General features: G+C 51.3%; 1 protein-coding gene and 1 non-coding gene across 4 annotated transcripts; one reads left to right on the top strand and one right to left on the bottom strand.

Moving 5' to 3' along the window:
- Nucleotides 1-74: 74 nt before the first annotated feature.
- On the top strand, nt 75-24,856 carry LOC142459897 (alanyl-tRNA editing protein Aarsd1). Of its 3 annotated transcripts, XM_075561897.1 has the most exons (17): nt 616-636; nt 1,033-1,146; nt 1,229-1,295; nt 1,405-1,503; nt 6,245-6,334; nt 7,246-7,299; nt 13,036-13,167; nt 13,452-13,611; nt 15,357-15,414; nt 16,303-16,459; nt 16,553-16,669; nt 16,882-17,012; nt 17,678-17,744; nt 17,922-18,013; nt 18,443-18,497; nt 19,824-19,918; nt 24,623-24,856. In XM_075561897.1, exons 1-17 carry the CDS (start codon nt 629-631, stop codon nt 24,756-24,758), a joined length of 1,632 nt encoding a protein of 543 aa, XP_075418012.1. In that variant the 5' UTR covers nt 616-628; the 3' UTR covers nt 24,759-24,856. The 3 variants fall into 3 exon arrangements, with proteins under 3 accessions (XP_075418010.1, XP_075418012.1, XP_075418009.1); XM_075561894.1 differs by lacking the exons at nt 616-636; nt 1,033-1,146; nt 1,229-1,295; ... (1 more) ...; nt 6,245-6,334; nt 7,246-7,299 and adding an exon at nt 12,835-12,941; XM_075561895.1 differs by lacking the exons at nt 13,036-13,167; nt 13,452-13,611; nt 15,357-15,414; ... (6 more) ...; nt 19,824-19,918; nt 24,623-24,856 and adding exons at nt 7,760-7,787; nt 8,598-8,744 and having other exon boundaries at nt 75-636.
- LOC142460528 (small nucleolar RNA SNORA5) lies at nt 20,576-20,707 on the bottom strand. The gene has a single exon (XR_012786717.1). It is a non-coding gene; the product is annotated as a small nucleolar RNA SNORA5 (small nucleolar RNA).
- Nucleotides 24,857-25,212: the final 356 nt, after the last annotated feature.

Here is a 25,212-nt window from a genome sequence, read left to right as displayed (position 1 = left end):
GGAGCGCGGGTGGGCGGGGTCTACAGGCCAGCTGTCTTCCAGGGCGGCCTCCCCAGCCCGCCCCACCCCTGAGATTTAATTCGGGCCAATAATTAATTCTCTCTCTCTCTCTTTCTTTTTTTTTATTTTTAGGGCGTAGGGTGAATGAGGCGCCTGGAGGAATAAGCCTCGGACGGCCTCCGGGGCACCCGTCGCTCTGTGTTTCCGTCTGGTTTGGCGCTTGCCCTGATTCAGGGGTCCTCAAACTTCGGCCCGCGGCCCCATGCGGCCCGCCCAGGACATTTATCCAGGCCGCCGGGCGTTTTTGCCCCGTTTTGTTTTTTACTTCAAAATAAGATATGTGCAATGTGCATAGGAATTTGTTCATAGTTTTTTTTTAACTATAGTCCGGCCCTGGAACGCGTCTGGGGGACAGTGAAGTGGCCCCTGTTTTAAAAGTTTGAGGACCCCTGGGCTGTGCTTTTCTCACAGAGCCCTCCCAAATGCAATGAATGGCCCAGTCCGCGGCCGGGCTGTGCTCCCCCGCCCCCTCTCCCCACCATAAAAGGAGGAGCAGCTGTGGGGCGGCCGGATCTAAAGATAGAGGGCCTCTGGGGACGCTCAACCCGACCGGGCCGCTGGAGCCGCCATGGCGACGTGAGTGTCTCCGGTCGCTGGAGCCCCTTGTTACCCCTCCAGTCTTCCCCCTTGGGGAGCCCCTGTCCCCCATTTCCCAGGCACAGTCCCAAGGGCATCTCAGGACCGCCCCCGCCCCAGGCTTCCTCTGTACCGTGGGATGAGAGGCAGTGTGACTTCAGTGACTTCTCCCTAACTGCCCACCTTTCTACCTCTGTATTCTCGCATTTGGGATTGGTTCCAAGTTTGACCATCATCACACAGACCCCCCTCCCCCCCACCTTCACCTGCTTCCTTGACTCCTGTCTGTCTCCTGTGGCATCAAGTGTCCCTGTATCTCCTCTCCCCCACCTTTCCCAAAGACCCCTCAGTCTTGCCTCTCTCACCTCTCTGAAGCCCACCTCCACTCCCCTTCAGGCTGCACGCCCGGACCCTGTGGTACGACAGGCCCAAGTACGTGTTCATGGAGTTCTGCGTTGAGGACAGCACGGATGCCCGCGTGCTCCTGGAGGACCACCGCCTGGTGTTCAGGTAACGGCTCTCCCCTCCCGGCCGGCCAGGCTGCCCAGGAACCTCTCCTTCCCCACGGCCCTCAGCTACCGTGCCTTTTCAGCTGCAAGAACGCCGACGGAGTGGAGATGTGCAACGAGATTGAGTTCTATGCAAAGGTGAACTCCAAGGTAGGCATGGCGGGTGAGGACGGTGAGATCTGGCTGGAAAGCAGGCCCCAGGACACTGGAGATTCACTCTAAACCTTACGCCTTAAGACGGAGGTGCTCTATCTGGCAGGACTCCCAGGATAAGCGCTCCAGCCGCTCCATTACTTGCTTTGTGAGGAAGTGGAAGGAGAATGTGGCCTGGCCCCGCCTCACCAAGGAGGATACCAAGGTGGGTTTGCGGGAGCCCCTGTTCCTTCTCTGGTGCTCTCTGTCCATGTTCCCCAGGACCCAAGTCATACTAGGGAATTACACTCACCTGCCTTCCCCCCCCCCCCCCACCTATTCACTCACTCACTCAACCCACTGCTGTGGACTGGTTCCTAGTGACCCCATAGGACCAGCGGAACTGCTTAGGGTTTCCAGGACTGTTTATCATTGCAGGAGCAGATGGCCACATCTAATTTCTGGGGATCAAGCTGGTGGGTTTAAACTACTGATCCTAACCAAACCTAACCAACCTAGCCACCACCAAAAAAACCTTTAATCCCTCACCAAACCAAAAAACCAAATCCCCCACCATCAAGTTGATTCTGATTCCTACAGTCTTCTGTTGGGGTTCCAACTGGAATTCTTTTTTTATTTTAATCAATCATTTTATTGGGGGTTTGGGTTAGGGTTGACTAGAGAAACAAATTCATAGGCACTCGTATGTGTATAAGAGAGGACTTTATATACAAGAGCAATTGACTATTGAGAAAACAACTCAGCCCAGTCCAGATCAAGTCCATAAGTCCGATACTAGCTCACATGTCCGATACCAATCTATATAAGTTCGTCTTCAGACTCATGAAACACATGCAATGACGCTGAATGCAGATCACAGGCCAGTGGGCGGAAAGTCTCGTGGATCCAGAAGCATCTCAGCGCTAGCAGGAGGCTCCACGTGGCTCTCCACGTGGCTCCTTCACCTCCAGGGCTCTAGCAGAGATCATGGGTCTTGCCTGCTCCCGTAGGGAGTGAGCATGTGCCACGCCTCCCGTGAGCTTTCTCTCCTTAGTGCCACCAAATATGGTCATCAAAGTGCAACCTGATTGACAGCCTAAGCTCCACCCCTCCATTCTTAAGTCTCAAGTTGACAACAGATTATGTAACTACCATGGGGTTCTTAACAATCCACACTGCAACTGTAATTCTTTTCTTTTTTTAAAACATTTTATTAGGGGCTCATACAACTCTTAGCACAATCCATACATATACATACATCAATTGTATAAAGCACATCTGTACATTCTTTGCCCTAATCATTTTTTTCTCCTCTTTTCTTTTTTTACATTTTACTAGGGACTCATACAACTCTTATCACCATCCATACATATACATACATCAACAACTGTAATTCTTTATGGGAGCATACAGCCTCATCTTCCTCCCCTGGTGTGGCTGGAGTGTTGGAGTGTTTGAACTGCCACCTTGGAGTTTAGCAGTTCAGTGCCTAACTCACAATGTCTCCAGAGTGCCTTCATCACTCCCTGAGTCCTGTCAGTTTGACACCTCCAACATTCTTATGTATAATTCTATACATAATTCTATACATGTCAATACGTGCGTATATATATCTATAATCACATGCAAAGTTTGTGGAAAAATAGAGTGGATAAGTTATGGATTTCTATGAACTTTCTGAAGCCCCCTCATATATGTTCATATATATATATTAAAAACTTTATTTTTTGTCATGGAAACTATATATAGCAAAAATATATACCAATTCAAGTTTTCTTTTAATAGTTTTATTAGCACTTCATCTCCATGTTACACAATTCAATAATTCCATCATATCAATGAAGAGTTGTACAATTATCACCACATTCAATTCTAGAACACAGTCTTCTTCCTTGTATTAATTATCATTTATATACATTTTTTCCTACTTGTGGCAGAAATATACACAACAAAACATGCTCCAATTCCACAACTTCCACACGTAATTCAGTGCCATTGATTATATTCTTCGTGTTGTTCAACCACGATTGATATCCTTTTCCAAATGGTTCCACCACTAGGAACACAAACTCGGTGCCCCCACTCAACTGTTTCTACGTACACCACTCGGTGACCTTGATGACAGTCTCCACATTGTGGGACCCTTCTCACCTTTTCTAATGGTTTCTCCCCCATGGACGTAAACTCACCGGCCCCCAAGGTTCCTGTCTGTCTAGTTGAGTTGCTGTTGTCAGTCTGAACCTACATAGATAGCTCTGAAAAGAGCACAATGCTGAAGGCAGACTTTACATATATATATATATATATATATATATATATATATATATATATATATATATATATATATAATTAGTTAAGCTAAACTATTGTTTGGTTTTAAGATGAGTAAAGGGGATTTTTTTTGTATCCAAAATGGGTTTATTAGAATGGTTTCCCACTCATCTCGACTCAGGGTCTTTTAGTGCTGCTTCCGTCTGAAGGAGCATCCTTCTGTGAGCCTTGCTTGTCCTCCTGACAGAGGACAGTAGAGCAGCCAACACACAAAACTACTGTTTGTGCCTGGCTGAAGACCATGGTGATTTTATAGCAGCCTGGGCATTTGACACCCATGAAGTAGGAGTTGGGGCTCGGCACCAGGCACTTCAAGCTTCTTGTGTTTTCTCTTCTCCTTTTTGGGAGAAGAGTGAAGGAAATCCTTTGTGAGAGACATGATCACCGGGAGGTCGTCAGCGCTGGAGAGTAAAGTGGATTTTTAAAACGTAAGGTTTAAGATGCCCTCAGGGCAGAAGTTTCCATGATTCATCAGCCCCTGTGGCTCTAATCTGGATTCTGTAAGAGTCTGAAATTCCTTTCTGCATTTTCCTCTTTGGGAGCAGGATCCTTTGACAGTGACCATGTCAGTAGTCTTGAATCCTCCACTGGGCTTAGTTCAGAGCATCTTTACGGACTTGTGAGTGTTGCCTAGTTTCTGGCCCTCTGTCAGTCCTCCCCCTGCTGGCCTGGGCCCCGTCTTTGTAAAACACACACTAGGCCATCTTTTCCCACTGAAGCCCGGCCAGTGCTTTCTTCTCACCTGAAGTTTGAGCACTAGCGACCTGCTGGCTGGGTCTTGGGTACATTTGATTTAGCAGTCTTCACGTGGTTCCAAAGGGTTTTGATTGCTTACTTTATTGATATGTTAAAATGTGGAGATCTTCCCCTGGGATCATTTGAAACCTTAAAGGAAAAATAAGCCATGAAGTCTTAAAACCCAACAGTAAGCCCAACCCAGCCCACTCCTATCAAGCTGAGTCCGGTTCCTAGGGACCCTATGGGGCAGTCAAACTGCTCCACAGGCTTTCTAAGGCTGTGAATTTTGACGGAAGCCGATTGCTCCGTCTTTCTCCCGCCGAGTGGCCGCTGGGTTCAGCCCCCAGGCTTTGTAGCAAGCTGCCCAGCGCTCGACCCCTGCCACCACCAGCTCTTCCTAAACAGATATTCAAAGTTTGTCCTAACTCATAAAGAAGGTCTGCCTTGAGCATTCATTCGACTCTCTTAAGAACCATCTAAAAACAAAAAAACAAAAAACTTTCTTTGTGAGATCAAACTCACCAACAGCAACTTCAGAAGGTAAGAGCGGAACCTCGGAGGGCCGTGAGCTGATGCTGATGAGGGTGGGACAACCCAGGACTGGAGGGCAGGAGGGTGTGCATTTCGAAGACTAACCAATGCCATTGGGCCTGAGCATGTTGAAACAGTTGGATTGGTGCACATTTTTCGGTGCCTGCTAACAACAAAGAGAATGGACTGCAGAGGGGGTGAAAATGGAGATGACACCTTGAACACTAGAGGTGAACAGACACACTGAGTCTCAAGCCCCAATGCCTGGCACTGGAGCTTTACATGAGGCGGAGGCGCCACCTGACCTGATTCCTTGTCACCATCTCCCTGACTCTTGCAGGCGTTTGAGCTTGTAAGTTCCTGCCTTTCAAGGGCAAGCCCCTTGGCGAGACACACAAGGCCGCACAGAGATCTCGCCGTCTTGCCCTTGGGCAGCCGCCTATCGCAGTGCTCACTGCTTCCAGCGCGCTGTTCCAGCCTCGGCAAACTGCAGTCCCTTTGCACTCACCAGGCTGCTTCTGGCTCCGGTCCCTTGGTCCAAGCTGTGCCTTTTCCCTGGACAACGTCCACTGCCATAGCACACGCCCACCGAACCCAGCTCCCCCTCCACATCCCTGCGTCTCGAAGACGCCTGGTACTTGTATTCCAGAGGCCCCCTACATCACCCAGTTACCCACGTGCCCCATGATTCGTTTCCATCGCCTCGTTCCACTTAGGTCTCGATGGCTGGGACATTGTTTGAACTTTTAAAGTCCCAAAGCCAAGCTCACGGACTAGCCCATAGTACGGGTTCAATGCATATTGTTAAATGGATGCACGGGTAACTTCTTTCCCTGGAAAAGGTAAGAACTCTGGGACACGAACCTTGCAGGGTCTCCTCTGACCCCCAGGACTGCAGTTTGTCGGTCACATTGGTTTGACTTTTATGTGCTTTGCCGCCCGCGTCGATTAGCTCTCTAGTTAATCTTTACCTCCTGCTTGGCAGACGGCTTCCTTTTTGAGTCCTTACAATGTCTAGTGGGCAGCGAATAAGAGGAAGACTTCCCACCAGTTGGGTGGACACAACGGCTGCTTCAAAGGGCTCAAGCACGAGGCGGTTGGGAGGAGGCCACAGGAGCGGCGGTGTTTCCTTCTGATGTGCAAGGGGCCCTGGGGTCGCTGTGAGTCAGAGTGGACTGGACAGCTCCTAAGGACAACGGCCACCACGTGTGGCATTGCGCGTGGAACTCAGTAGTGTCTAGTAACTCTTTGCGGCCTGAAGGGGGAGGGGTGCTGTGGAGGAACTGTACCCCAGTGACCCTTTCTGCCATCCTCCGTGCATTTGTGCTGCTGCCCTGATGGCTGGTGACACCGTGTTTCTCTTTCAGCCAGTGTGGCTGTCTGTGGACTTTGATAACTGGAGGGACTGGGAAGGGGATGAAGAGACGGAGCTGGCTCACGTGGAACACTATGCCGAGGTGAGAGACACCAGCCACGTCCTGCTTATCTTGATCACCCTCTGCGGCTCGCTACACAGTTTTGCAGCTGTCGTCAGCGTCAGCCGGAAACCCCCAGCTTCCCCGGCAGGCTACTCATCGGTGCTAACACTCTTAACCTGTCTTGCACAATGTTTATTTAGTCCGGGTGAGAGACATGACAGTTCCATCGTTAGATTGTATAAGCAGATTCAGCTAGCCACAGAGCAGAGACTGTGTTCTGGGAAAGTTTGGCAAAATCTTTCCCCACTCTTCCCTAACTCAGATTCCCACTTCCAGTCTCTGTGTTACTTCCTCTCGCCCGCACTCGCACGCCCCCCCAAACCAGACAGCTTTGTGGGAAGTCAAAGTCAGCAGTGTGGAATGGACGCCACAAAGGAACTCCCTAGTTTCCCCAAACAGCACCTTTCCCACGGGCTACTAACCACAAGGTCAGCAGTTTGAAACCATCAGCAGCTCCTCAGGAGCAAGATGAGGCTTTTTGCTCCGTGAAGAAGAGTTAGAGTCTCCTCACAAGGACAGTTCTACCCTGCCCTGTAGGGTCACCATGAGTCAGAATTGACCTGATGGCAGCGAGTTTTCTTGTTATGTATAAATAATTGGGTTTCCTGGTGTCAGCTTTTATTTATTGATCTTGTAAAGAACTTTAACACCAACCTGCACTCGTAAGGAGCGTGTCCTGTGTGTGTGTGTGTGTGTGTATTTCAATTTCCTTTTCAAGAGCATATCAATTTTCTTTTCTCTGACCAATTCCAGTGATGTCTTGGGGCTTTGAAGAAGGGGCCGTTGCCTGGCTGGCTCTGGCTGGGCAAGGTCTCCCTCGGTCCATCCACAGACAGATTTCTCGTCCCTCACCCCTCTCTCCCTTGTGACGCCTTTTCTCTTCCCACCAGCTTTTGAAGAAGGTCAGCACCAAGGCCCCGCCCCCTGCGATGGATGACCTGGATGTGAGTGAATCCTGCTGCCCTGGGGCCCCGGGGTCCTTTTCCACCCTTCAGAAGAAGTGCCCATCCTGGTCCCTGGCGCACGGTATCTGTTCAGCGTTGGTTAGCCAAATCTCAACTTGACCCACAAGGTCGAGTGTTCTCTTCCAGCCTTTAGACAACTCCGGCAGGGCAACCTCCTTTCACCACCCCCTCAACGCCTCCACCCGCCAGCAGACTGGCCCCGTGGAGTGTCTTTACTCAGAACAGAACTCAGCGCAACTCTGAAACTTAATGCTGTGCGGCAGCGTGCTCTTTATTGTGTACCGCGGTTTTTCAGGGGTTAGGTCTGCCCCATTAGCCGCCCAAGATGCTGCCTGGTTAAAGACGCACGAGAGGGAGCTTAGAGTGTGGAAGGTGGGAGCAGCGTTTGTGAACGCAGATGCTGGCCGGACTCTTGAAGCTTCCGTCTTTTCCTCCCCAGGATGATTCTGACGGCGCTGAGGCACCAGGTAACTAGTTTGCTGCGACACCATAAAGCTGGGGAAAGATGGTGGCTGGCTGCCAGCCCTTTGGAAGAGGCAGAGCCCTGGCCGTTGTTAGCTCACAGGGTGGCCCCCAGGCCCTCTGGGGTCTCTGAACTTCCCTAGGAGATTTTTATTTATTTAAACAAAAAATGTTTGAGGTATGTACAGTGGTTTGTAATAACACATGGGTGCTACTTTGTTGTGTATGTCAACATATTTTAATTATTGTGGTTATTATGTTAAATGTTTTAGTGTATCTGGAAATGTTTTTTTAATGCATAGAAAAATGCACAGATAGGCACACTATAAACTGTATATTAAGACAAACATTTGACTAGTTTGTTAGATACGAGTTAGACCTGTTTCTTTTGACGTAAATACGAATTTAATTTAAAGGCAGACTTAGGAACAGAATGGATTAGTAACCCAGGGATTGCTTATCAATTGCTTGTGTGAGCCGAGAGCACTCGACCTCAGAGAAGACATTGGTGGGATCCAGCGCCACTCATCAATTTCACTAGCACCATCGAACTAACTTAAACAGAACTTGAACTCACACACGTTTCTAGCTATTTATTTTTTCATAAAAGCTATGGAGAATCAATAGACTATGATCCAAAATATTCTGCTCCGTGTACGTTTGATGTGAAAGCCATTTTTTAAAAAGAGCAAATGTCTTCACTTACATTGCTCGTGGTTTCAGCTCAATAATTCATTCAACCTAACTGTAGATACTGCAGTCACCTGCGAGAAGCTCTGTATTAGGGTTCCTGTCACGCTTGATTTCCCTCCTAGGCACTTGACCTGCTGCTGCTGCATCGGGGCAGGACGAGGAAGGAAGAAGAGACTGGTGGGCCTTCGAACCCATCATTGACTCATCTCGGTGTTCGGGCCACTCTTCAGTGCCCGAGGATCATAATAAAGCTCTAGGATTTGCACTTTGCCTCTCTCCTTCTTTTGCTTCTTCCCCTGCAGCCAAACCTCTTCTGCCTCTAAGATTCCCTCCCACAGAAAGGGTTGGGCATGTAGAAAGACGGCTTGTGATCAAGCCGGGGGCTTAACTATGTCCAGACCTGGGTTCTGATTCCCTAGCGCAGAAACCAGCCTTTCCTTACATGGCAAATCCTGCTATCCCGGGAACCAGTCAGGAGCCTCACCTCAGAGCTTTCTGCACATGACAGGAATTTTTTCCTTGCATTTTAAACTAGAGGTTACTCTAATTCTTGAGTTCCCAAACTGCCACCTTTTCAGAAACAAAATTACTCCGCACACTCTGGCAATCAAAAACTTTTGTACCGTAGCCCATAATCTAGCATAAAGTGTAGGCATTCGCTTTTGCAGCACCCCCTGGATGGTTTCAGCCCCCCGCCCCCCGAGGGTGGTACCTCCCACTCTGGGAAACCCTGCTCTGGATCATACTCTTGTTTGTTTACCCCTCCATTCCTAAGCCACTCCATTGATCCACAAACATAAAAAAAATCATTTTATTGGGGCTCATACAACTCATAGCAATCCATACATACGTCAATAGTTGTAAGCACATTTGTACATTTGTTGCCCTCATCATTCTCCAAACATTTGCTCTCCACACATTTATTTTTTGAGTGCCCAACCTGTACCCAAAAGAGCCCTGGTAACACATTGTGTGATCAGCATTGAGCTGCTAACTACAAGGTCAGCAGTTCAAAACTACCAGCTGCTACTTGGAGAAAGACGAGGCCTTCCACACTTGTAAAAGAGTCATGGTCTTGGAAACTCACAGGGGCAATTCTGCTCTGTCCTACAGGGTTCTTATCAGTCGACATCGACTCAATCAATGGCAGAGATTTTGGTTTTTTGGTTTGGGTGGTGCAGGGGTTAAGTGCTTTACTGCTCACTGAAAGATTGGTGGGTTGAGTCCACCGGCTACGATGTGGGGTAAATATGTGGCAGTCTGCTTCCATGAGGATTTACGGTCTTGAAAAGTATGTCTATAGGTCCTCAAAATCAACTTGACTGCGATGGGTTTTTGTTCTTTATTTTTTACAGGGGGCGGGGGCATGGACAAGAGACAGTGACTTAAGCAAAATGCATTAGCCACTGACTTTGGCCTTAAACCCATGGAACTGAGGTTTATTTAAAGATTAACCTTTAAGAATGATATAAATAACATGGATACAGTAAAGACATTATAATAATATAAATGTGTATTTATAAAATTTTAATTTAAATTTGCAAGTTCTCAGGGATAATTAATATGAGCAATTAAAAGTTATATATTATAGATTCCATGATACCGACATTTTATATGGCTATAAGGTATAATTGATAAAATGAAAAGATACAGGAGCTGATTCCAAAGGCTCAAGTAGAAAATGTTTTGAAAATGATGGCAATAAATCTACAGATGTGCTTGACACAATAGATGTATGTATGGATTATGATAAGAGTTGGACGAGCCCCCAATAAAAATTTAAAAATAAATTTTAAAAAGATATAGAATAAGCGTAGCATTATTCATGGTTTCTATTACTAATAGAAAATGGAATACAATGTCTGTTTATGTCTATGCAATTGGAACAATACTATGTGTAGTCACCTAGATTAACATGCTGTCTTGTTTCATACTTCCTCTAACCCCTGCTAGCAGCTAGCCTCCCCCTGCTCCTCTTCCCTTTTCCAGCTCCTCCAAGGAGACCTTGACTCTTCCAGAGGTGTCCAAGCTCAGCCTGCCCAATTAGCAAGAAATGCATACTATCCCCTAAGAATTAGCACCTGCAACTGTGCTGTTCCCCCACCCACCCCCATTACCCTGCCAAACGGATAAGAATGTAACAGCTAGAATACCCCTCCCCCTGAGCCAGCCCCTTATTGTGAACTATAAGAATTTTGAAATTTCTTTGTTCTGGATCAAGAAGTTTCCAGGTACTAGCCTACCCTTGGTCCAGCTCTTTAATAAAGGCTTTAATTATATATGTGTGTGTGTATATATATATATAATATATATATATACACACAATATATATATATATACACACACACACATATATCTTACATCATACTTAATAGATGTTGGAGATCTTTATATCAGCACAAATAGATTTATCTCATTCTTTTTCAGCATTGCATAGATACCCATTGACTTTATTTTCTACAATTTACTTGGATGGTTCTTTACTGAAAGACGTTTATATTGTTGTTAACCTTTTGCTATTTTCAAACAATGCTGCCGGTAACATTCTTAAATGTAGCTAGAACTTTACAGAGATGTTCAAATATGTAGGGTAAATTTCCGCAGTACGACCTCTAGGCGGCGCAAATGGCTCGGCATTGGTAGATTGTACTCACCAACAGAGCCTGAAAGAAATGCCCATGACCCATAAAACGGTAGGGAAAAAAGGAAAAGGTCTGTGATGTTTTAATAGTATTCTGGAACACATGAGCTTGAAGTAAAAGAGTAGATACCCGTTTTGACAGATTTTGGGGAATGGCTCCCTTATCAAGTTGCTCCAGCCCCACTCCCACTCACAATGAGAATGCTCCACCCTCCAACATCTTTTATGCCTGCCAAGATGCAAGAGTGCAGAGGGTCGTTGGTGGACCTGAGTTAGGCATTGGATTGCTAACTGTCAGGTTAGCTGTTCAAACCCAGCAACCTGCTCTGCAGGCTCACTATGTGTAGTAAGCCACTAGGAGGCAGTGGGACAGGTCATAGCTGGTTCAAACTTTCTTTTAATTATGAAATAGCATATTGTTTATTTGTTAGTGATTTATTATATACTTTTAAACAAATTTATTGGCATATAACACACCGTACAGTTGCATAGTTCATTCGCATCAAGAAGAGTTCCACAATTATCACCCCAGTCCATTTTAGAACATTTTCATTCTTTAAAAAAAAATCATTTTTTGGGGGGGCTCGTACAATTCTTATCACAATCCATATATCCATCCATTGTGTCAAGCACATTTGTACATTTGTTGCCATCATCATTCTCAAAACACTTGCTTTCTACTTGAGCCCTTAATATCAGCTCATTTTTCTCCCTCATGAATCCTTGATCATTTAAAAATTATTATTTTGTCAAATTTTACAAGGTCCAACGTCTCCCTTCACCCACTCTTCTGTTGTCCATCTACCAGGGAGAAGGTTATATGTAGATCCTTGTAATCGGTTCCCCCTTTCTCTCCGCCTTCCAGATATCGCCACTCTCACTGCTAGTCCTGAAGGGTTCATCCGTCCTGGGTTCCCTGTGTTTCCAGTTCCTATCTGTACCAGTGTACATCCTCTGGTCTAGCTAGATTTGTAAGGTAGAATTGGGATCATGATAGTGAGGGGAGGAAGCATTTAGGAACTAGAGGAAAGTTGTATGTTTCATTATTGCTACACTGCACCCTGACTGGCTCATCTCCTCCCCTCAATCCTTCTGTAAGGGGATGTCCAGTTGCCTATAGATGGGCTTTGGGTCTCCACTCTGCACTCCCCGTAATTCACAATGATGTTTTTTTTTTTTTGTCTTTGATGCCTGATACCTGATCCCTTTGACATCTCGTGATCACACAGGCTGGTGTGTTCTTCCATGTGGGCTTTGTTGCTTCTGAGCTAGATGGCCGCTTGTTTACCTTCAAGCCTTTAAGACCCCAGACACTATATCTTTTGATAGCTGGGCACCATCAGCTTTCTTCTCCACATTTGCTTATGCACCCACTTTGTACTCATCGCTCCTTATTAGCACCCCAGTCCCCCCGAGATGTATATCCTTTTTCAGGTGTTTGGACCATGCCTTTTGCTCCTTTTGCCCTCAGGACCCAGAGGTTAGGCACACCCCTACCTCCAAACACACACACAACCACACACAATTGCACACATATGCCCACAGCCTAAGGGGCTAGACCGCATACTGACCAACGCAGGTCGAAGTTGCAGGGCGTTGTGTTTGATTGCTTTACAAATCCTCCAACAACCGCTGCCCAATCACGGACGCCGGCAATTCGCGCTCTCACTAAGTTTGTCCAAACCACTCGCTGTTGTTCCCCGGGGCGCGCGCGCGCCGGCCTCGGCGCAGGTTGTCCTCCGCGCGCTCCGTCCAGCCGCACTTCCGGTCCGGAGAGAAACGGACGATGGCGTTGCGGTGCCAGCGGGACAGCTACGCCCGGGAGGTGCGGCGCGGCGGCGCGGCGGCGGGAGGAGGGCGCGCGCGGCGCGGGTGCCGGGGCCAGCGGCTCGCTGGACTCTCCTTCTCCCCCTTCTCAGTTCACCACCACCGTGGTGTCCTGCTGCCCCGCCGAGTTGCAGGCCGAAGGCAGCCGCGGCCAGAAGGAGGCGGTGAGCGGTTTCCGCGTGGTGCTGGAGGACACGCTGCTTTTCCCCGAGGGCGGCGGACAGGTACCGCCCGCCCGCGCTCCGCCGCCGGGGTCCGCCCTGTGCCACGGCGGTGCGTCAGAGCCGCGGTCTTCCCTTCCTCCTGCCGCCTTTGGGCGGAAGCGCTGTGTTCACACGGAGACCGTCCCCTCGTGGGACACAGTAGACACCCCCCCCTGCTCCCCGACTTTCCCTGGGGAGATGGAGTTCTGCGTCCGCCCCCCACGCCCGTGCCCTCCAGCGGCGTTGCTAGGGCGCGTGCCGCCTCCCTCCATTGAGGACGCGCCCGTTCGTTCTTGTCCCCGCAGCCTGATGACCGAGGCACCATCGATGGCGTCCCTGTGCTGAGAGTGACCCGCCAGGGCTCCCAGGCTGAGCATTTCACACAGTCGCCCCTGACCCCCGGGAGCCAGGTCCAGGTGCGGGTGGACTGGGAGCGCAGGCTTGACCACATGCAGCAGCATTCAGGTAGGTGGGGCCGCAGACCGGCGGGGGCCACTAGAGCAGCCACCGTCCCACCGGCGGACAATTGATTGAGAAAGGGGTTTAGCTGCTTCAGAAGTTGACCTGTGGGAAGAGGCAGCTGTGTGCCGGTATGCAGAATTCACTTTCATTCGGGTCCCCACAGCAATATAAGAAGTAAAAATAGTAGAATCACTGCTAGATTTTATGAACTTCACACTTTATATCCGGATGGCCTGCAGGCCACTCAAACCTAACGTGCCCAATTGGGTGGAGCTGCCCCCTCCAACCTCCCTTCCAGCCTGTTGCTTCGACAGCATCCACTAGCTTAGTATGGGGTGTCCCGAGCCACACAATTGTGGAAGTCATTGCGGAGAGCCATTGGGCCCAGTCGACTTAGCTTTCCAGTTTCTCTGCACTGCGCTCACTGGTCCATCACCCTAGTCTTAGCTCTTCTCACTCTGCCCCTGGGCCCCTAAGGGCCTCCCAGCTGGTGTCCCCACTCTCAGTCTTGATTCTCTGCAGCCCAGCCTCCACATGAAGCCGCCGGAGAGCAAGTCAATGCTGAACCGCAGCCACCCTCTGGGACAGAGTAGCTCTCCCTCAGGTTTCTGAGGCTGTAAATCTTTACAAGAGGAGACCGCCTCCTCGTTTCTCCCATATTCTCTGCACAGCCTCCAGAATCCTGTTTGTTTTGGGTTTTTTCCCCCAAAGGAAGATCTGATCATGTCATACCCCAGCTTAAAGCTTTCCAAGACTTCATGTGGCTGCTGTCTGTTGTCCTCACTCAAGGCCTCGTTCCCTCTGCTATCCTCGAATGAATTCCTCCTTGTCCTCATCAGCCCGGGGCACCGCTGGGTCTCTCATGCCAAGCCCTGTGCCTTGCGTGTGGTGGGCACCGTTCGCCTGAGTAGACACGAAACAAATCCTTAAACCCCTATATGTGTATAGGAAAGAGCTTTATAAACAAGAGCAATTGAATCTTGAGAGAACATCGCAGCCCAGCCCAGGTCAAGTCCATAAATCTGATATTAGCCCATTATGTCCAATACCAATCTATAAAGTCCTCTTCAGACTCACGCAACACATGCAATGACGCTGGATGCAGGAAGATCACAGGCCAGTGGGTGCAGAGTCTTGTGGATATGGTGGTGGTAGAAGCATCTCAGTGCTGGCAGGTCTCCACATGGCTCCTCCAGTTCCCAGGGCACGCGGTCTATCAGTGTAATGCCATGTGTCTTGTCAGTAGAGAATCTCTATGGGAGTGAGCAGAGAGAGAGAGAGAGAGAGAGAGTCAGTCTCCTGCCTCCAAGGAGAAAATACAGGAGTTCCCAGAATTCTCAGGAGAAGGCCATGCTTACACAGAGGCCTCATTGACTAGACAGGCTAGACTCCACCCCTACACTCTTGATGATCCTCAAATGGACCCGGGTTATGTAACTACCACAGGCACTCAGTAAATAACTGTTGAATGAGTGAGTGGAACACATTAGAACTTGAGTTCGAATCCTGGTTCTGCCTCTGATAAGCTCCATTGCCCCGACAAGTTATTTGATCTCTCAAAGCCTCGTTTCCTCACATGGCATCCTCGTGCCTCTTGCAGGGATTCTTGGGAAGGTTGTCAGTAAGGCGCCTGAAGTGCTCGGTGCCTGGCAGTCTGAGCTTCGGCAAGTGAGACTCTGTGTCGGTGGGAGAGGCCGTGGCTGCCTGGGGCGCTGACGGCTCTCCCGCTTTGTGCTCTCTTTGCTCAGGGCAGCACCTCATCACAGCCGTGGCTGACCATCTGTTTGGGTGGAAGACGACTTCGTGGTGAGTGGGGGGCATTAGAGCTGGTGGACTCCTCTCGGTCGTGGGCCTGGGATTGGGAGGATATGAGGAAGGCGAGTGTTTGTCCTGGGTTCTCCCTTCCCCTCAAGAGTGGGCTTCCAGGCAGGGTTTTCCTGAGACACGGGACCAATAGGCTCCTTGAGGGGCCTGTGGAAAGCTCGTGGAAAGATTCCATTGTCTTCTAATTCCATATTTCCCCACACACTTTTCCAGGCTTCCACATATATGTGTAGAAAGTGATGGAAGGGGTTGATTCGTGCCACTGTAGGGGCTTGTGAGCCTGAACTACTCGGACAGGCTGCCAGTGTGGACACGGGTTTACTGTGCGACAGCCTTGAGGCAGAAGTCCTGCTTTTCTGGAAAACCTCAGTGCGCACAGGCCTTCCACCGATGGGTTGAGGCCCACTCACATCACTGAGGATAACTGTTACTTAAAGCCACCTGATGACGACAAATCGCAACTACATTAGCAAACTTCCCCAGAGCGGCATCTGAACTAGTGTTGGGCCAAACACCTGGTCACCGTCACCTAGCCAGGTTGAGATATTTAAATGAGCCATGACAGAAGGGGTGGTGGGGAACGGGGCGGGCATGGCGTGGGCTTCTCAGGGGCAGGGAAAGACAATGCTGAGAGGAGAAACAGGTACCTGGTCTCAGGAAAGAACCTGGAATTTGGAGCTCAGAGGACGGGGCAAATCCTGTCTGCCCCACCCACTGGCTGTATGACCTTGATCACATTCCTAATATCCATCTGAGCCTTAGGGTGCTTATGAGGCCTTTGGTGAGGATGAAACTTGAGCCTTCTTAGGGCCTGTCGTTCTCCTCCCCGTCAGCAGCAGCCTCCTGTGACCCCCTCTGCTTCCCCTGCAGGGAGTTGGGACGCCTCCGGAGTGTGATTGAGCTGGACAGCCCCTGTGTGACTGCAGAGCAAGTCACTGCCATCGAGCAGAGCGTCAATGAAAAGATCCGGGACCGGCTGCCCGTTAGCGTTCGAGAGCTGAGCCTAGCCGATCCGGAGGTGGAGCAGGTGAGGGGTGAGCCAGGGGGCTGGCACTGCTGGAAGGCCTCTTCCAAGGGCCCCCTCCTTAAAACTCAGACAGGTCCTCTCCCTCTGTTGCAGGTGAGGGGCCGGGGTTTGCCGGATGATCATTCGGGACCCATTCGAGTCATCACCATCGAGGGCATTGATTCCAACATGTGCTGTGGGACCCACGTGAGCAATCTCAGTGACCTGCAGGTAGGGGAGGAAGGGACTTCAGAGTTGGGGCGGGGGGGGGGGGCCCTGCTCGGCCGGCAGTGGTGTGTGGACGGCCCTTGCTGCGGGATCCTCAGGGCAATCGTCCCTTGCTTCAGGGCTGGGCGGGGGGCTGGCGCTCCCCCCCACTCGGGCTCCGTGATGCTCGGTGGCTTCTGCCCGTGTGTGCGTGTGTTACTCCCTTCTTCATGCAGGTGATTAAGATTCTGGGAACCGAGAAAGGGAAAAAGAACAAAATCAACCTGCTCTTCCTGGCCGGGAACCGGGTGCTGAAGTGGGTAGAGAGAAGTCACGGGACTGAGAAAGCGCTGACGGCTCTGCTCAAGTACGCCTCCCGCCCGCCCGCTCAGCTCGCAGTCACCCTGGGGCTCCACGGCTGGAGCTCTCCTCCCAGCAATGTGGACGGCAGAAAGGCTTACCTCCCGGGAGGGGAAGGACGTGACCACACGTGTTGAAGGGTTCTGGGTAGGAACCCAGACCTAAACCCAAGCCAGTGGCTTCTTTCTTTCTTTATTTTTAAGTAATACTTTATTAACATATTTTAAAAACCCTTTTAAAAAATCATTTTATTAGGGGCTCGTACAACTTAACACAACCCATACATCCATCCACTGTGTCAAGCACAATTGTACATTGTTGCCCTCATCATTCTCAAAGCATTTGCTTTCTACTTGAGCCCTTGGTATTAGATCCTCATTTTCCCCCTCCCTCTCTGCTCCCCCCTCCCTCATGAACCCTTGATAATTTCTAAATTATTATTTTGTCATATGCTTGCCCTGTCCGACATCTCCCTTCACCCACTTTTCTGTTGTCCGTCCCCCAGGGAGGAAGTCACATGCAGATCCTTGTAATGGGTTCCTCCTTGGCAGTGGTTTCTTGATAGCCACCCTTCCCCTCCCCCCAGCTGCCAAAGGTCTCTTAAGGTCTTCAGGTCCCCATCTGGAAGGAGGGCCCCCTTTCGCCAGGTGTCTACTGAGCCTTCTCTCCCAGGTGTGGAGCGGAAGATCACGTGGAGGCAGTGAAGAAGCTACAAAACTCGACCAAGCTTCTGCAGAAGGTAAGCTGTTCTGTGGAGGGTGCACTCGGGCCTGGGCGCTGCTGGGTCGGTGCCCAGACTTGGGCCTGGGCCCACACAGCTGTGTGGCTTGTCAGATGGGAGAGCGCGGGAAGGAGGATGCTGGTGTCTCCTCCTCCTCCTTTCCGCCTGTGAACTGAATCCTTGTCTCCATCCCAGAACAACCTGAATCTGCTGAGAGACTTGGCTGTGCACATCGCCCACAGCCTCCGTAACAGCCCGGACTGGGGAGGAGTGGTCGTGTTACACAGGTAAGAGACCGGGAGCAGAGACGAGGCGGGAGCAGCGGTGGGCCTGTGTGCCGTGGCTGGTAGAAGTGGGTTTACTCACCGATGCTTTCAGACCGCGTAGAAGCTAAGAAACGCATCCAACACCAGATTGCTGGGTTTGGTGTCAATCTCTCCGCTCCACCATCTGCACCTTCCCTCGTCTCCCTTAGCGGTAGATCTCCCGGCGTCCTGGCGAATCCTGTTTCCAGGAGATGGAGGCAAACCGTAGCATGTTAATAGGCTTCTGAGGCCTAGACGTCCGTCTCACTCCTAGTCTTTGCTCAGGGGGCCCAGAGCTTTAGAGCGCTCTGTGTGGACGGAGCGAGGCCAGACGTCATGAGCAGCAACTGGGCTTCCTGCTCTCACCACCCCGCCTCCGCCCAGACCTCACGTCTGTGTCCTTTGTTGCAGGAAAGAAGGAGATTCTGAGTTCATGAACATCATTGCCAACGAGGTTGGGGCCGAGGTAAGGGGGGCATGGGATTGGACCCACCCTGACTAGAGACCTGCTTGAGAGGAGTGGAGGCGAGGGGCTTTAAGAACGGGCTCAGTTGCAGTCCCTCCCCCTGAGCACCCGCAGTGTGCCCCGTGGCGAGTCGTGCAATGCTAGTTTCCTAGCACAGGCCAGCTCCCTTTGAGGCGTCGACCTCTCTGGGGCTGTGGCACTCGCCAGCTTCCCAGCTCCTCGGAGCCACCAGGTGCTTGGGTGCTGAGGGCTGGGTTTCCGGTTGACGGGGCTGCAGAAGGCCACCTCTGCCCCCTCTGCCAGCGTCCTCCGCCCCCACCTTCTGTTGCCCTTCCTCATCCAAACAGTTCCAAACCTAAGAGAGTCCCAAGTCTCTCATGCATCTGCTTCAGAACCACGCCTCCCCTCCCCTTTGAATGCCTGCACTCGAAGGTCAAGCCTGGCTCGCCTCACCGTTCTTCATGTGGAACTTGGCTCCTCAGGGGCCTCCCCTTCTAGCCTGGTGTTGACGTTGATCACCTGGCGCTGCCCGCTGGTGGCAAGGGGCAGCAGGGAGCAGAGGTGGAGGAGCCTGTCCCCTGAATGGGTGGGGAGACTTTCGGGGAAGGGCCCATTGAGTTAGCTGTGCCTTGAAGATTGCTTGGAGGCCATCAGACGGGGGACCCAGGGCCAGTAGGCAGGGGCAGCCGTGGTGGCACAAGGTCACACCTGTCTGAGGGGTACCCGGGCAGGAAAGGTTGCAAGGAGGATGCTCACAGAAGGCACTGTGTGCTTGGCCACCACCTGCCTGGCCTTCTGCCTCCTAAGGTTTAACCTACAGCCGGTTCTGACTCGCAGCGACCCATAGGGTGGAGCAGGTCTGACCCATGGGGTTCAGGGCTGTCTTCTCCGTTTGAGCTGACTCCACGGCTCTCTCCCATGGGAGGGCTAGTGGCTCTGAACTGCCAGCCTTCCCATTAGCTGCCAACTGCTTGATCATGGTGTCACGCGGGCTCCTAAGTTCCCCGTCACTCTCAGGCCCCATTGCGAGACCAGTCCTGGGAGAAGGACATTGTGGGCAGCGAAGGGGAGGAAGGCCTTCAGTGGGATGGATGGACGCGGAGCTGCCACAGTGGGCTCAGGCGCAGGAATGATTCTAAGGATGGGACAGGACCGTGCTATTTCCTTTCGCCCTGCATGGGGTTGCTATGGCATCTAACAATGACCACACTGAGCCACAGTGCAGGGGGCTGCATCGCTCGGGAACCTGCCCCCTCCCCTGGTGGCTAGGGGCTGCGGAGCCACGCCCTCAAGTATGGGGGCTCAGCTCCCTGTCTTCCCTCCTAGGAGACCCTCCTGTTCTTGACCGTGGGCGATGAGAAAGGAGCAGGGCTCTTCCTGCTGGCGGGACCAGCCGAGGCCGTGGAGAATCTGGGACCCAGGTAATACCTCGGGATGCTGGGGTGGCGGGGGGGCTGGCGCTGCACAGGCCTGCTGAGAGGGAGGCTGCCTTCAGCTGGTGAGACCGTCCCACTGCCTGTGAGGCCCTCCGGCTTGGAGGACCTTCTGGTCAGCCCCAGTCTCACAGCACGTGGCTGAGAGGTCACTGTTCAAGTGGCGGAGCGCAGGCTGGAACCCAGGCCTGGTGGCTCTAGCGTTCATGGACCGTCCCCACTTGGGGTGGTTTGTGAAGAGCTGCCCTCCCATAAGGGCATGAAGCCCAGGCTCTGGGTGTCAGTAGGCAGATGAAGCAGATGTGGAAGGTGCCAGCTAGGCAGAGGTGCAGAAAACCTTTGTGGAGGAAAATTTTGGGTTTTGAGATTAAAGCAAAAATTTTTAAATCATGAATGTGGTCATTATGGAAATTCCAACCCCTCCCTCCCCTTGCCCGGCTCTCTCTAGTAGAGGTTCCACAGTGCCGAGTCGGCACGGGCGCCGGTACCCTCCGTGCTGGCCCGTAGGGCTTCCTGACTGCTTCCAGGGATAGATGTTTCCCGTGCACTGTCGGAGTGACCTCTGAGTGCTAAGGCAGAGAGAGGGACCTGCTGACTACTTGGTCTGGTCACTCTTTTTTTTTTTTTCTTTTTCTCTTTTTTTCTGAATGTCTGTATCAAAATTTATCCCTGAGCCTCAGCAGAGGAACAGGGCCCATGAGTTACAGTGTCTCTGTGACAGCCTTTTGGGCTAGTGCCAGCCATGGGCGGGGCCGGCACTGAATTTGACAAGCTGCTCTTTATTTTTTTTTAATGGATATTTTTACATGAAAATAAGTTCTCACTTTTCTTTTTATTTTTTTCTTTTTTTAATTTTTAAAAATTTTTTTAAAATTTTTCTTTAAAAAAATAGGCTAGGGGGTGGGGGTGGAAAAAAAAATAGACAAGGGCCTCCGAGCTTCTGGCCCCATTCCCCAGTGATAGTAGCCAATAGGAACTGCCCAGCGGCCACTCTCTCCAGACAGAACCGGCCCCTCAGCTTGCCAGTCTCTGCTTTCTCACTTGCCTGCCCCAACCCCCCCAACCCCCACCCCAGCTCTCCGCTTTCCAGAGGCTCTCCGCAGGCCCTTGTGTGCCGCCCCCCCCTCCCTGGACCCGGGCGCGCCCTCCCAGCCCCGTCTGGGCGTTGACATTGACATCATCTCTTCGAAAAGGAAGACATAAAATGGAGCAAAGCTTTCCCGGTGGCTCCAACGGAAATCCCCCCTCACATGCTGGAGGAAATGTCTTTCCCAGGTAGCAGGCGGCCCTGCCAGTCTTTCTAACCCCTGCACCGACCCAGTGCCGTGTCCTGTCCTGTCCCTGGAGTACTGTTCCTTTAGCTACACCACTCCCCGACCCCAGGGAGAGACACTTTGTTTCCGATTCCTACTCACTGTGATAGTGAACACCGTGCTTGCACTTCAGTGCACATGTGCAGGGATTTTCCTTACTGGGCTGAAGTGATACCCGAAACATGTTGCCAATCCATGCCGTTTTCGGTGGAAAATTCGGTGGCACCGATTCCATTGCTCATGGTGCACAGCCATGCCGCTCTGCCTTTCTGACTTAGTTCACCACCATTAGCACAGCCCCCAGCCAGAAGCAAACCCCTGCCATCGAGTCGGTTCTGACTCATAGCAGCCCTGTAGGGTCGAACACCGGTGGCTTCACGGGAGCAAAAAGCCTCTTCTTCCTCCCACGAGGGCTGGTAGGGTCCAGCTGCTGACCTGGGCAGGCACTGTGCCACCGGGGCTCCTCAGCATGAGCTCAGTGTCTGCTACTCAGTAACTGCCCCTCTCCTCCCCCTGCCTCCTGCCCAGTTCATCTAAACGAGATCGACAGTTATTGTCCTCTTGTGAATTGCATCTTGTGAGATATAAAAAGGTTTTTCCCCAGGGTGTCTTCCCCAAATACGGGCCAAGCCTAAGACACTGCTTGCTACACATAGTCAATGACTGCACACTGGGAGGTCAGAGGAAGCCGCTTAGAGGTTATTCTCCCTAAGGGGTGTGTCAGCCATCTAGATTCTAGAGCAGTCAGACTGTGCAGTCTGTCCCACCCTAAGGGTCCACTCCCTTCTGTAAGGGTAGCAGATTGTTTCCTTGCAGGAGAGCCTAGCGGCAAGGTCGAGCCCCCTCAAGGATGACCAAGTTAGGATGCCATTTTGAGTCTAGGGTCCCCATCTTGTCACATGTGTACCCTTTATCCAGCCCCTTCCTGTTGCGTGTCCGCCCCAGTGCATCCCCTTCCTGCGATGGAATGCCTATTGTACAGCCCCTTCCTGTTGCGTGTGTGGTGACCTAAGTATATGTAGGCCTTGGTCAGAAATAAAGAGAGACCCCCTCCTCCCTCCCCGTCCTCCCGCTCGCTGCGTGGACCTGGCTGCTGAGCTCACGGCCGTCCTGGAGGTGAGCGTGCTACCGTAACATGTGTCTGGCTCCTTTATCCCACTCTCTCCTCTCTCCCACGACTTTACTGAGCTCTCTCTGTGTGGTATAACTGTACACTTGCTCCTATGGACCCCCGTGGGTGCTCGCGGCTGGTCTACTCCAACAGCCTCTTGCCGGCGGGTAATGGCGGCACTGTCAGGTGAGCATTGGACAGGCCTTTCTGAGGGAGAAAGATGAGACCGCCCTGCTCCCCACGATGCACAGCCTTGGAAAGGCTATGGGGAGTTTCTGTGGGTTGGAGCTGACTCCACAGCAGTGGGTAGCTGCTGTCATGGCTCACACGAAGAGCCCTGGGGCCGCAGTGGTTAAGCACTTGGCTGAAGGGATGACTGTTTGAGCCCGCCAGCCTCTCGCTCCACAGGAGAAAGGTGTGGCCATCTGCTGCAGTAAGATCTGCAGCCTCGGAAACAAAGCGCTGTGAGGCAGTTCTGCCCTGTCTTCAGTGGATCACCTTGATGGCAACTTGCCCGGCTTAGGGTTTTGTTGTTGTTTGCTTAATGGTTAAAGACATGAACGTTGAGTTGTCTTAACATAATCTCTTTTACTTCTCGACTTGATCTCTCCGTGTTAGAGTAAACCAGCCTCTCACAATGTCATGGGGTTCATAGGAGCAAGTGTACAGCAATACTATATAGAGATCATAGTAAAGCCAGGAGAGAAAGTAAAATAAAGGAGTCAGACACATTTCATGGTATGCTCACCTCAGCCCCTCTTGCTGCAGGTGGGAGACGAGAGGAGGAGACAGCGTATTTCTAACCAAGGCTTATCTATACTTAGGGGCGTGCGCCCCCCCCCCCATTACAGGTAACCACATACCTCACAGAAAGGGATTGTACCGTAGGCAGTACAGCAATGGGAGGGAGACAGTCTAGGGACGTACATGCAATAGGAAGAGGAGGGATTAGGTACACATGTGACAAGATGGGCGGATCCTAGGTTCAAGATGGCAAGCTAACCTTGGTGGTCCTTGAGTGGGCTGACCTTTTCTCTGGGCTCTCCAGGGAAACAATCACTATCCTTATCCTAGGGTGGGAGCCCCACCTATGGTTGCACGGACAATGGTCTGACAGCTCTGGATGGATGATGCCCTCAGGGAGAAAACTTCTAAGCAGCTGACCACACAATGAGCTAGCAACCAGGAGACAACTGAGGAAAAATCTTTTTGTATCCCACATCTCCGGGTTCTAATATGCATTGCAATGGCTACATGTAAACTCACAGGTAAAATTCCCAAATAAAGGCTTCATTAAGGAAGTTAACAGTTGTAATGCCAGAGAAATGCTCGGGGTAGTTGTTGACCAGGACATGTTAAAAAGTTTCTGGTCTGCCAATAAATGCCCAAAGGGTAGACCACTCTGCTCTAAGACTCAGTTGAAAGGCATTCAGCTCAAGTTCCGTGGGGCAGCAAACCCAGCTCCCTGAATTAAGTGCTCAGAGGCACCCCACTCCAGTCAGCCTCAGCCTAAAGGCTCTCACTCCATTTCCATGGGTCAGCAAGCCCAACTTCCCCAGTGCAGTGCCCAGCAGCACCCCGCTCTGCAGGCCAGCCTCCTGCACAGAAGCACTCGCCTTAAACTTGCTCTGTGGGTTGGATCGTCTACCACTCTGTCCCAGCTCTGGTTCTGCTCCTGCTCCTCTGACAGTCCAGCTGTCAGCTGGATCCAGGTGGTTCGCTGGGCATGGATCTCCAGTCTAGAGGCCGAGAATCCACTCCTCTTGTTTCTCAGAGGCCTCATTTTATACACAGCAGGATGGCACCCAGTTCGTAATTACACGTGAATCCTATCAGTACCTTCTTAGCAGACCCGTGCAGGGGACGGTCATTTGGTGGGTGTTAGAAACTTCGTCTGGAAGAGCCACGTTCAATAAGTCACTGCCTGCAAACATCTTTTCACGTGCTTGTTGGCCATCTGTGTGCCCTTTGGCGCACTGTCCATGTCCTTTGCCCATTTTTAGAATGGGCTGTATTGGTGTTGTTCAGTTGTACAAGTTTTATATAGACAGGTATTGGGGGATTAAAGTGTTGTCAGAGACATGGTTCCCCACGTTTCTCTCACTCTATCGGTGTTCTCTTTGCTCTTGATAAAGTCCTTTGGTAAGACTTCTAGAAGCCATCCGCTCCTGTGCCCTCCCTCTAGACCCAGCTGAAAAACTCCAGGCTGTCTGATATTTGGTGGCATTTGCTTCCTCGGTAACTTGCTTCCCTGTGTCTACTCCGAAGGGTGGCTGAGGTTCTGGAAGGCAAAGGAGCCGGGAAGAAAGGCCGCTTTCAGGGCAAGGCCACCAAGATGAGCCGGCGGGCAGAGGCGCAGGCGCTGCTGCAGGACTACATCAGCAGGCAGAGCGCGGAGGAGTGAGCCCCAGGATGCCGGAGCCGAGCTGGAGCCCTGCTGCCGGGAACAGGCCCTTGGGGCCCCCGAAGGAGTCTGGTGGACAATAAACTAGTTTGGCTCAACCGAGTGTGGGACTCGCACGTTTATCTGACTCACGTGTACAGTCTAGGCCGGTGTGTTTGCATCTCCGTGCAGTAAACCATTTTCTCATGTGGGCCTCTGCGTGAGCACGGTGTTACTCCACCCTCCTGTCAGAGGATGAGAGCCCCCGTGGGTGTATGCTCCAGGAGCACTGTAGGCCTTAGGGTTTTCAGAAGCTGTGTTTTCAGAAGTAGTAACCAGGCCTTTCTTCTGAGGCTCCTCTGGGTGGACCTCCAAGCCTTCAGTTCATAGCTGAGCACGTCAGTCAGAGATGGATGGATGGATGTAAACTCCGCTGACACGCAGTTACCTAAGGATAGTGGGAAGAGCCCTGGGG

Source organism: Tenrec ecaudatus, chromosome 10, assembly GCF_050624435.1.
Source record: "Tenrec ecaudatus isolate mTenEca1 chromosome 10, mTenEca1.hap1, whole genome shotgun sequence".
NCBI lineage: Eukaryota > Metazoa > Chordata > Mammalia > Afrosoricida > Tenrecidae > Tenrec > Tenrec ecaudatus.
Note: the sequence above shows the minus strand (reverse complement) of the source record. Positions and strands in the feature narration are given on the sequence as shown.

Coding starts and splice junctions, on each gene's coding strand:
- LOC142459897 (XM_075561897.1), top strand. Junction 13,168..13,451: donor TCCCCGAGGGCGGCGGACAG/GTACCGCCCGCC, acceptor TTGTCCCCGCAG/CCTGATGACCGAGGCACCAT. Junction 17,745..17,921: donor CGACCAAGCTTCTGCAGAAG/GTAAGCTGTTCT, acceptor TCTCCATCCCAG/AACAACCTGAATCTGCTGAG.